A 12610-nucleotide genomic window follows, 5' to 3' on the forward strand; every position below is an offset into this window, starting at 1 on the left:
AGCGCATATAGTGAGCTGAGTTTCGGTAGAGGTTTACCTGAAGTATGTAGCCATCTGCACTTAAAACTTCTAAGCATATTTCTAGTCATTTTAGAAAGTTATTGTTGCTGCTTGTTCTCCAGGGAATTGAAGTAGAACATTCTGGAGAGCGTTCCCCTGCCCATTACCTAAGGCAGGCCAAAGCATAGAAATCAGCCAAACTGTATTATAAAGAAACCAAATTATGACTAATTTTCCTCTACTGTAATGTTCCCTTGAAATTAGGGGCTGTGGTGTAGACTATTTGTAGTGTCGTAACTATCACAACCTGCTTGTTTTTAGTGTTTCTCTTGTTCTCATTTTTATGGCTTATGCTACTGCAAACCTCTCAAACTGAGTTAAGCCCTGGAAAAGTAAACTCTGCAGAGGAATCCCGAACTTGGGATGGATCTAGTAAGATTTTCACTGTCTCTAATTGCTGTGATAGTATCAGAGATTTTCTGTTTTCAGTGGCTGGACTGTGGGGATTCAAAGAGGTGCATGCATGTATTCCAGTTTAAGTTCAAAGTCATTGGATGTCAGTTTCACTATGCATACTGTTGTGCAGTGCAAGCTAGCTCAGCGTGCACTTGTGGCTGAGTATCCAACAACTGATCTAGCTTATTGCTGTGAGTTAAATTTGTGGAAAAGGACATTTCACACCAAGCTGGTGATGATTGAGATTGATGCCTCCCCAAAATCTCACTGATCCTTTGTCTCAAAAAGTAACAATTATGTGTTGTGGCAGTAGCATGTCTGTACATGTGCTAATGTTTTGTTATAAGCAGTGTAGTCAATACAACTGATTCCTCTTATGCTTGAGAAGGCATCTTGCAGCTAATCAGGTTAATTGCTTTCGACTTCATTGGCTGATAGGCAAGATCTCCGTTGACTGCAATGCATTTACAGGTTTACACACCTTAGTTCAGGTGCTGTGTTCTTTAAATACTGTTTTGTATTCCTGATGGTAGCGCATATAAAGGGTCTTGTCTTTGCAAGTATGTTCTGGACATATCCTGATGAGATGGCTAGTTAATGTCTGCTTTTTCAAATTTGTTGCTTTTTAAAGTTTTTAAACTGCAGAAGGTGATTAAAAACTCAGCTTGGTTTGTAGAGAGGTGGTGAAGGAGGTGCTTTCTTTACATTTCTGATACTTCTGATTTCTTTTGTGTTATAAAAAATAAACAAATATCCTTTCAGGGTGAACAGGGAAGTAAAAAATTCTGTGGTTGCCACAAATTCAGCTGTATTACAAGGGGATTAAGGATAAATTCAGCTGTAGCTGTTCATACTGCAGTAGGAAGCAAGTTTCTTTTACTGAAGTTAGTGTGGGGTACCACACACAAAACCCTTCTCTTTGCTGCTTTCCAGATGTCTGGTGTTTGGACTCTTCAGGCTTTTTCTAAAGACTTCATTTTATGTAATGAGGTTGTTGGGTTTTTGTTTTTTTTTTTCCTTTTTTAGTAATGTAATACTTTCTAAGAGCTCACATCTGCAGCATAGCCTTGATATTTCATTTATTTCGAACTACAGCGCTGTTGATAGTATTGTTGTAGTGCCTATCACACAGTGACTATTTAATCCAAGACTGCACGAGAATCCTGCAGTCAAGTATCTCCGTTTGAAGACTGTCCTGCTGCAATACCACCATGTACAGGGCTTACTGCAGTTTGTGTTACAGTAGTTCTGCGTGCAGCTCTCTGTGCCCAGCCCCACTCTGTGCTGCTTGTCCCACTCTGCCACAACTCCCAACCTTATTCCCAAAAGTAGATCAATATTGTCTCTTCTCACCATGCTTGGTAGCTCTTTTCCATTTCCCAGCAAAATGCAAGGTCATCAGTTGGTGTCTGAATCTTTGTTTGTGGTTTTGGTTGAGTTTTTTTTGTTGTTGGAATAGTGGACCCTGAGGAAGAAAGGGCATGATGTTTCTTGTCCCCGTATACCTTGTAGTTCACTTCCCATGTCACTCAAAAGTCCTAGCCCTCTAGTTACAGTTTAGGGTGATTGTAGATGGAGATTAATACGGAGCGCAGAAAAGAGCTTTGTTTTCCCCAAATCCCACCAACACTTTGTCTGGAGGGAAAAAAAGTCAAGTGGTGCGGCAGTAACATGTTATCTTTTTACTTCTGTTGTTATGTTTACTTCTTGTCTTTAAATTACAAGGAGATTAAGGATAAAGCTGTTCAGTTACGAGATGTTAGAACTGGAGTTTCAGACACTAAATGGATTTCTTTGTCAATTGTAAATCAAACATATTGATTAAAATCTGCTTTAAAATAGAAGTCTCTCTTCTCCAGGGGCTTTAGCATTTATTCTAGAGAACTCAGTATGCCTGATTTGGTTCTAAACATAAATCAAATTGATCCTTCTTGAGGTGAAAATGATCTGCCTCCTTTATTAAGAGCTGGAGAGTAGCTGTTACATTTAGAAAACTGCATGTTGAAGGCATGTGTAGATTTTTGACTTCAATTGTATCTGCTAATAACCTGTTTTCTTTTGCAGAACCGTCGGATAATATGAGAGAGATTCTCCAAAATGTAGCCAAATTACAAGGCGTCTCAAATATGAGGAAACTGGGTCACTTGAATAATTTTACTAAGGTAAGAGCTTAAATAGTGTCGTAAAACAAATGGTGGGTTAAGTTGCACAAGTAGAGCTAAAGATTGCTTCCTGCTCCACAGAATTGAATCAAAAATGTGAAATGCCAACTCCATGAACGTAAACTGATAGTGTAGTGAGGTTGAGGACTTTATCAATGAGTATGATATGCAGTTGTTGGGAGGCTAATAGAATAGTAACAGCAACTTTCACTACAGTTTTCATGTTTTTCAGTGAAAAAAGACTTAAAGGGGCGATTTCTAGTCTGTATTGTTGATTTTTGAGGTGCTTTTCCAAATACATGCTTCCAAATTACAGGAATGTGACAAGTACTTGCCTGAAAGTGCAATGGATATGTTGGAAGCTGTCATTGTGAATTGACAGGAGGCAAGAATTAAAAACCTACTGCAGGGTGAGAGTGTAGGCTGAATGAAGAGTCCAGGAAAGGCCTTCAGAAGGAGAGCAAGTACCATATTTTTGGGGGGGGGTCGATGAGGAAGCTGTAGAGAGGAGCAGAGGGGGCTGGTGGGAGATAGGTAGTGAGTTAGGAAAATGGTTCTTGTTGTAGCATACTTGAATGGTTGTGGTTGGACCAGCGTTCCATTTGTCAAAGCAAGGGAAAAATGCTCCTAGTCTGCGAGCTAGGAGACATTTTTGAGCTTCAGTGTGAGTATTACCTTAACGGATGGACTGAAACTCGGAAAGAATTGTACACATTTCTGAGAGAGCACTACAGATGCAGCAACGTGCCTGAAGATGATCCTGCAATCAGTGGTAGCCAAGCAACAAGGTAGTTGCAGAGAATTTTGTGAGTAAATTGAGGTTAAAAGCTAGTAATGAATCATTAAGTAAGGTAACCAGGAGGCTACTTGGTATTTTTGAGGCAATCATCTCAGGCGAAAGAACAAATGCTCAGGGGCGGGTTTGGGGGACCAATTGATATAAGAAGGACAAAATGCATGATAAACTTCGAAGTAGGGATGCTTGTTGGCTGTTAAAAGCAGTCCTTGTAAGATTGAACAGCTCTTCAGTGGTATTGTTCGAAATTCAGTTAGCAGGAGGTACTGAGGACAAAATCGGTAGCAAATAAATTTATCTTCCAGTGCATTATAACAAATCTGTAAATGCTTCATTTCCTGTGTTGGTCCAGTATACTGTAAGTGCAGAGCATTCACTGAGGAACTGAACTTGGTTATAGTGGAATCTCTTCTTTGGGTCATTGCCTTGTTCTGTCTGTCAGGCATCCACAATTGACAAAATGTTGCTGTTTGTACTGAGATTCCAAATTGTGTTGCAAGAAAGCCCTTTATTCTGTTAGAAAAGGCCAGTGCATAACTCTGTTTCCTTTTCGTGCTAATCTGAAAACTTTTAAATGTGAGTGCTTCCAAATTCTGTAGTTGCCTTAAAATTAAAGAACTGGATTAGATTTGCAGATTCATGATTCCCAGTGAAAAGGCAATATTCAAAACTATGGATCTTAAAATAGTGTTAGTTTTACACTGAAAATCAGATGCTAAGCACCCTTAAATGTGGTAAAGTCGTAAAGATGCATATTGTAATTAGAGGACGAACCAAAAACTCTTAAAAGGATAATTTTGAAAAATTGAATTATTTGATAATTGAATATTTGAAGAATTTGTTCTTTATACTGAACCTGGTGTTAAAAATGGAAAATACTTAAAAAAACACAAGGAAGATTTTCATAAATTGGACTTAAGACTAGCAAGAAAGTATGAATTCGTGAAGAACAACTTGCTAAAATGAAATATTACTTTTGAAGACAAACTATAATTCATAACTTGGTTTTGATCGTGAATCAGAGTGACTCTGTATAAGAGAATCATCCTATTCTATTTAATGTTGAGCACTTGTTCTTACAGTCGTCTCCCTGGAATATCTGCTTTATAAATGTATAAGTTGTACATTTGGTTTTGAAAACTCTTTGTATTTTTGTTTGAACTGTAGATGCAGTTATGAAAATAGATAAAGGTTGCAAATTGTACTGTATTATCTGCCTTGTGGTTGGAACAATTCTGTGTTTTTCATTCCAGTGGTTAAGAGTGAAAGCCTGGAGCTTGGGGGAGATAGTTTTATTTCCTTTCTGCGCTCTGGCCTTCTACCATGAATTGAAATAGTCTCAGTTCCCCCTTTGTGAGATAAGAGTATGGGGAAGATAGATGTGCTGAGACTTGAGATCCTTGTATCCTATGTTGGAATTACATTGAAGATGAACTTGGATTTCAAGATGAACCTTGTAAATTCTTGTATTTTGTGATCCATTTTTGAAAGGCTACTAGTTATCTAGGATATTTGTCCTGTAGACAGGAAAGAACCTTTCAAAAATTTTAATTAGCATATTTCTGATTAATACAGAAAATTGAGAAAAATTAACCCTCCTGCTAGAAATATTATTCTTATTAAAAGAAAATGTCAGCACCAGTCTAAGCAGTTACTCCCCACTGCCCCAGATTTTCCCTTCAAAGACTGGGCAAATCTCACATTTGGAAGAAATACTGTTCTACTTTTTTGGTCAGGGGAAGCAAAATGTTTGTATTAATGTAAAAACAAGTAATGTAAGTTAATGTGGACTTTTCTGATGGAGACTGTGGTAGATATCTTGAAATTAATATAAAACTTGATGTCTGAGGTATGTTAAGTTCAGGTTTCTTTCCTTGAAAGAGGACTAGATTTTTAAGCTGGAATTTGTTTTCCCTACCCCTTTTTTTTTTTTAAGGGAAGGGAACAAATCACACAACAGTTTGAGTTGGAAGGGACTTTAAAGCTCATGTAGTTGCAACTCCCCTGCCACGGGCAGGAACATCTTCCACTAGAGCAGGTTGCTCCAAGCCATGTCCAACCTGGCCTTGAACACTGCCAGGGATGGGACAGCCACAGCTTCTCTGGGCAAATCACCCTTCAGAAATTGCTGAACTAGACTCCAGGATTTTATGCAGAAGTTAAATACTTTACATAAAATTTATTAAAATAATGATGATCAGCAGTGAACAGGATTTGTTACTTTATCTGCAAGAATCTACCATAAGGCAGATATTTTGTTTGAAGCTTGCATTCCTAATTGGTGTAACTCCCTTTTCATTTGTCTTGCCCTTCAAGAAAAGCATGAACAAGTAATGGTCAAGTCCCCACAGCACCTATACTTACTGTGCAAAGTAAGCTTAACATGAAGTTTTACAAGAACTTGCATTTCATTCATTAAGTTTTACCTAATGCTTCTTAATAAAAACCTTACTGCACACATTCTTGGCACTTTGGCTGCAGAACATGGGTTGTTCTTGCCCATCAGGCACTGTAAGGTTTCTGCTCCAAGAAATTAGCATTCCCAGTCTCATGATAACTCAGGCAGTAGAAAGGTATGTTTAGTGTTGAGCAGTGGAAAACTTAGAAATTTTTCTCCTCCTCTGGTGCTCATCACCTAAGTAAGTGAAGCTGCAGTTTGTGGGCAAAATTACTGCCTAACCTGTGTTAGACAAAAATAATCTTGTTCCTTTCAAACCACCTCTATCACTGTTCAAGCTAACCCAAATTCTGACATGAAAACTGAGGATTTGACCTCCAGCAAATGGTTGGTGACACCTTCAGTTGTCACAGCAGTTCACAAGCTCGGTATGTGCCTTTGGCTTCAGTAAGCTGAGTAGGATTACCCATCTTTCATTTATATGGCCAGCTACATAAGGCGAGCGCCTTGAAGTTTCCCAACTTCTGCTGATTAATACCAAGATATCATGGTTACTTCTTTGGGGTTTTCCCCACCCCCATGAGAAGTAGTAAGTGATAAATTACTGAAAACCGGAAAGAACTGCACAATTATATTTACCTAGTGGAAAATATATTTTGAAGTATTTATTTAGAATCCTTTATTACAGAAGGTTTATCCCACTGTTAGCTTCTGAGAGATCCTCTATACCTTTTCTAAAACCGAAAGTGTATTTAAATAATGAACAGAAAAAAAGATCCACAGGTGGTGTTTATAGGGATTTCTATTTTTCATTCAAAAAGGAAGGTGCTTTTTAAGGACAAAATGAACCTTAATTCATTTTAGCTTAAGCTTAGCAATTGACTAGGCAGTGTGATATGGCAAATATTATTTTCCATCTTCTCAAAACTAATTCGTCATTATTTAATGAGGCTCTACTGTTCTGCGCTATATATCTGTTAGCTTTTGACCATGCTGCGAAATTTCACTATATAGATAGAGTTTGGGGCTATAGAGGCTTTCACGGATTCTGTCTCACTCCGGTTCATAGTCTGTCATTTTAGAGTCTCATTTGTCGTTTGCAAAGCCCAGGTATCTTAGAATCTGAATGTAGTACTGACTGACTGTAACATTCATCCATGCAGCTAAACCACAGTGGGCAAAACTTGAAATGTTAAGGTGAATCATGTAGCAGATATCTGCTTAGGGGCATTCAGCGGTGGAACAAACCTTGAGAGTTAATGGTATAAATCCAGAGTCCACAATTTCAGTAGAGGCTTCTCTTCAGACTAGAATCTACTGAATAGTCCCCTCATAAATATTATCAGTGATGGTTCAAACTGTATTTTCAAAATTACAGTGTAATTAGATTTGGATGCACAGAAGAATATCCTACTTTTACCTACTAATTGCTGTGACTATTCTGTTGAATATAAATTTGAATTGTCTCGGTGTGCACTTAGCTTGTGTATGCTGTTGACCTCCTGTGGTTTTGTTGTTTTGAGCTACTGTTTCCAAGACATGTTGATGTGTTACTCATATTGCTATGACTCATCCAAGTAGCATGAAAAGCTCATAGCTGACAGTAAACATGAAAAAACCCCTTCACTGTGAGTTAGTCAGTCTGTCCTAGTGTAAGTACAATTTTGTCCTAATATTAAATCATACTCCCAAAAAGACTGTGCTATTCCCATACATTTACTATTGTATCAAACATTTTCAATTTTAGAGTTGACTTATTGGGAATTTTAACAAGCAAAGTATTTTCTGTGTGTTTATGTGTGTATATATAGAAATAAGTAATGTTGTGTATGTATAAAAATATATACCTTTTGCAAGATGTATGAAAAATATAAACATATTTGCATAATTCCAGGCATTTACATGATATGATAATCCACTGCAATTTTTGTGAAATACAGCAATGTATAGCCAAACGCAGATTTTAATATTCTGGTACTGCTTGCCTGCAAAGTTAAACTACAATGACATGCACATTAATTTTTTTAATGTTACAGTCAAACATATGACAGTTAGTTGGATTTGTCAGGAATTCAGCCATCTACAAAAGTTACTTCATTTGGGCCAGAATCATTGACGTGCTAATGTTGTTTGAATGTTAAATGAGAGGAAAGTGTCAAAGTTTTCCCTATGATATGTGTAAAACCAGACATTTATAACTGAAAAAATACCCAAAGCATTGAGGGTACCCAAAGCTGAACAGTATCTTCTTTATAGCAGCTTCATGACTTTTTTTCCTCCTTTAAACATGTATCAACCCAACCTTACTTCTATTTTTTTCACCTGGACTAAATGAACCCAATGTCTTAGCCTTCATGGGTGTATTGGGTACATTTTCTAGCTGCCTTGTGCATTCTTCTGCTCTACTTTTTCCAGATTGTCTGCTCCTAAAATGTCGCACCCAAAATTTTGCAGTTTTGAGAGCAGCCTGTGAAATGGTGAAAAGAGTCTCTTAATCTCAAACATAATGCAGTCCCATAAGTACTTCCAAGGGTAAAAATTACTCTTTTTTTTTTTTTGTGTGTGTGTGTGAAATTGCATCACATTAATTCATTTACTTTATAGTTTGCAGTAACTTAGAAATTTTGCTTTCCTTTTGAATTTTGTTTTTGTATTTAGTATTCAGAGTGTTTTCAGAACATCTTTTCTTTCTCTGTTGGACTGGTTTCAGTTTGTGTCTTATGTGTGATACCCTGAAGGATCTGTTCTTTTTATTTAATTAAATGTTCTTACTGAGTTTGGGCACTCCTTTCAAATTACTGAAACATTTTGAATTCTGATCTTGCTGTTTGTCTTTTAAAGCCTTTTCTAGCTGGAAGTCCTTTCATCACACTACTGTGTTTAAGTTGCAAAGAAAGCTAATACATAAGTAATGGTGGTCCATTGGAATGGGAGTAAACTAACAGCTAAAGAAGCTAATTTTGTACTTACCTTTTTTTTAGACAATTTTATCTATTCATTCTCTGAAATATTTCACATGTATTCATAGGCAGCATCAAACACTTTGATAATAATTATTGTTACATTTAGATATCTGTATCCACAAAGCAGTTGAACTTAATGAAAGTTGTAACTGTCATCAGGTTACATGATCATGTTTGAGTTTCAAGATAAGGTTAAGTTGTTGAGTTTCTTTCTATGTCAGTGGGGATCTGTGCAGTGGAAGCGTGTATAGAAGAAAACGATTGGTATTGTGGAGCTAATAACCTCACTATATGTATTTGGTAATAGTGGTTACTGAGAACTAGACTAGAGATGGTCCAGTGGATTGAATGCTCATTAGCAGCAAGTTAGGTGCGTTCTTGGAACACATCTGCTTTATTTTCAGGACCACTCAAGATGAAAACCAGTGGTGAGTGCAGTGATGGGAGACTAGCTTCAGGAATGCAGTAGTGCACACAGTAGCAGCTTTCTCAAAAATGGTTTTTCTACATCAGAATTGTGATTCTGTAGGGGTTTTTAAAGTAGGAAAGAAACACTGTTGAGGATAATGTGGTATGTTAAATGAGGATTTCTCCTTTGTGCGGGGGTGGAATGATGGGCAGAGGTTTAGATGTATAAATGATTAGCCTAAACAACTCTTGATGTACTTGTCTGAAACTGAACAATGAACTGTTTTTACCCGCTGTCTTCTCACACTGTTTTGCTTACACTCTGCCAGCCAATTTTTACAGTTCATAAGATGCCAATAGAAATGCTAAAGCAGCAGTGTTGGCCTTAGGCAGTCCAACAACATGGCATAAAAATAGATTGATGCTAGGAAGTGACATACTGTCATAACCAGTTAATGCACCAATTGTCTTGTTTTATTATCAAATTTGAATGGTGGTGGAAAAGAAATTATATAACTTGCCTTATGTTTTATAATCATCTTTGGTTATAGCCACTGTTAAGAAAAATGCAAAATCCAAAATATTTCGATTAACTGAGATTATTTGAACCCAGACGTGGAGCTGATCCAGACCAATTTAATAATCTAACAACTTTGGATTTCAGCATTATCACTATGCATTTTTCTCACAGTACAAAAAGTCATCTCTTAAAATGTGACGTGATCCTTGGAACAGTTTGTACTTGTTGAACGTAACCTAAGTGTTGTTTGAATTTAAACCATCATCGTAATAAAATGGGTTTAATTAAAAGCAGAGTTTCTGCAATCTACTGGTTTTTCAGATGAACGTGAGGAGTAGAATGGAGCATGGAACATGTGTAATATTTGAACTTACAGTAGCCTTACTTTAACTGTTTAGCTTATTTTTTTCTTTTTTGTTAGCAGTAAATACAAAGAATGCAGCACAAGTTTTGATATATTCTAATGTATTCTAATATTTTCACTAGTTAGCACAAACACTTCCTGAGTTCCTCACTGAGGAGAAGCTGTTAATGCTGTGCTGGCTTGGAACTGAACACGTGCCTGTTCTGAAAAGAGAGGACAAAGTGCAAAGCTATTGCAATCAGTACTAGTCACTTGAGGTTTTGGAAGTGCTTTGGGATTTGGATGTGATAATCAAGTATTTTAGCATTTTAGCTGGGGGTAGTAGTGAGATTTTTTTTTTTTTTTTTTTTTTAGCTGCTCTTGCAAAGGAGAACAGTATCAGCTCTTACAGGAGAGACTGTTTTCCTTCCTTAGGAGGTTAAAACATTGGCATGCACTAGGTTCCTCCTTTTGAGATTGGTTTTGAATGTAAAAGCTGCACTTGTAAATTTTCAGTCTTGTGTTCAGAATGGATAGATATAGTTGAAATGTTCAGAATTTGCAACAGTTTATGGGTGTCTTTTTGTGTGCATGAATTCAACCTTTGTACTGGTGTTTTTCAGAGGTACAAGTTCTATGGAATCAATGGCAGGCCAGACCAAATGTCAGTTAAAGAACACTTATCATTGGCTATACCTTCTCATTTATTTTTTTTCCTTACACCTCTGCCGGTGTGGCCAAACATGATAGTGGACCAGCAGTGTCAATCTGCTTCAGAACTCTCACATTAGAGTTCACTCTTTTTGAATGCAGATGTGACTTCAGTCTCTCTCATCTCTGCTCAGGTTACCAATTGCCAAACTAGCTATTTGGAGCTGAAAAACTGACCAGCAGGCATCTTATACAACTGTGCAAGCTTTTTGCTAGTATGAGAGGCCACAAATTTGTGTGTGAGTGATGTATATAGGAACAGAAAAGTGACAGCAGAAATTCGCAGGAAAGTCTGAAGTTGGTACCCTTCTCCTTGCCATGAATGAAATTGCTCAGGTTTCTTTGAATGCATTGCCAAATATCTACCATTTTACATAATCATTTTTAAAGAGTTAAAAATAATACATGTTTTCTGTTTTGTTTTTGTTCTTTTTTATTTTCAGCTACTTTGTAATATTGGCCATGCTGAAGAAAAGCTAGGGTTTACGTATGACAGCATCATAATATGGTAAGTAGTAAGGAACACTAGAGCAATACTAGGGTTCTTTAATTGTTCTAAGTGCAATTAAATAAACTTTATTTCTGAGCTAGTATTTTGTTTCCTTTATGAGTTTAAATTTCCTAATTCAAACATATACCTGACAAATATTCTGAGTAAAATCAGAAATAGGTTATTCACTTTCAGGCATTTCTTACTTATATTCCCCATAGAGTAAAAATACTTCTGAATATCTCAGGACTTGCAGAAAACACTAATAGCGAAAATGTGCACCTACAGAATTTAGAGCATACTCTTGATGTGGCATCAGGATTTAAGGATAAACATTTATGTTAATTGTGCTTGTGTATATGTGTCTGTAACATTGCTTTTCCTGCTACTAAAATGCCCTGTGTATGTACTTCCAAGTGGAATTTTCCTATATTTTGTTGCCATTTCTGACAGTCAAAAGTAACTACATGCTTATTTCCTGAACTTCTGTGGGTTTACACAAACATTAGTAAGTTTGTCCTGAGACTCAGCATAGATGGCAGAAACAACTAAGATCTAGTATTTAATACGATTTTTGTCTTCTTCCAATTTAGTTATCAGACTTAGAAAAGCTAGTCACTCTTCAAGTAAAATGTAGCTTCTTGTGGAAATATTGTAAGTTCTTTTATAAATAGTTGGTTTTTTCTTGCTAGAACTAAAAAATTTTAAAAATGTTAGTGTATTTTTATGAATGCATATTTTCCTGTAAGCTTCAGTAAGTTATCTTCTGATCTTATTTATGTAATCTATTATGGTTCTTTATGATGGGACTAAACATCACTTAAGAGTATAACTTCAAAATTCAGAGTTCTTTGGCAAATATTTTTAAATACAAGCCTTAAAAGGTTATGCAAATACTAGTGTTTGTTTTTATAGGCAGAAGTTTGCAGAAAGATCTGCTAATCCAAACACAATTACAGATATTGATGTTCTCAGCAGCCCCAAGAAGAAAAATAGCCTTCTACTTAGAAAAATGCCAAAAATGGCTTCTCAAAAAGAAAAAAAAACAACCCAAAAAACCCCACAAACCAAAAAACCACCAAACCCCAAAAAACCAAAAGGCCAACCAAACACAACCCAAAACAAACAAACAAACTCTAAAAACATGTATCAGGAAGGTTACCTTGGTTAGTGTTATTTTGGTCAGTCCAGTGGGTCCTCTGTGTATATACATGAGAAGCAAATTTTTAATGTGTTTATGTAGGTTATTGTGCTATAGTGGTAATTTTCAAACTCAAGGATTCCACTCAGATACTAACATTTTAACAACCATAATCATACTGATTTGTGGTTCTTCAGATAAATTTATAGGATGGATTGTTTT

The 12610-nt window shown here is 36.5% G+C and overlaps 1 protein-coding gene across 3 annotated transcripts in view; it reads left to right on the top strand.

The window, feature by feature from the left end:
- The window catches only part of RICTOR (RPTOR independent companion of MTOR complex 2), a 90454-nt gene that overhangs the window by 15243 nt on the left and 62601 nt on the right, over positions 1–12610 (top strand). For all 3 annotated transcript variants that reach the window (XM_030511744.1, XM_030511745.1, XM_032919636.1), the window contains exons 3-4: positions 2521–2618; positions 11201–11265. In XM_030511744.1, coding sequence (XP_030367604.1) covers positions 2521–2618; positions 11201–11265 — 163 coding nt within the window. The remainder of the gene's footprint in view (positions 1–2520; positions 2619–11200; positions 11266–12610) is intronic.

This window comes from Strigops habroptila, chromosome Z, assembly GCF_004027225.2.
Source record: "Strigops habroptila isolate Jane chromosome Z, bStrHab1.2.pri, whole genome shotgun sequence".
Taxonomy (NCBI): Eukaryota; Metazoa; Chordata; class Aves; order Psittaciformes; family Psittacidae; genus Strigops; species Strigops habroptila.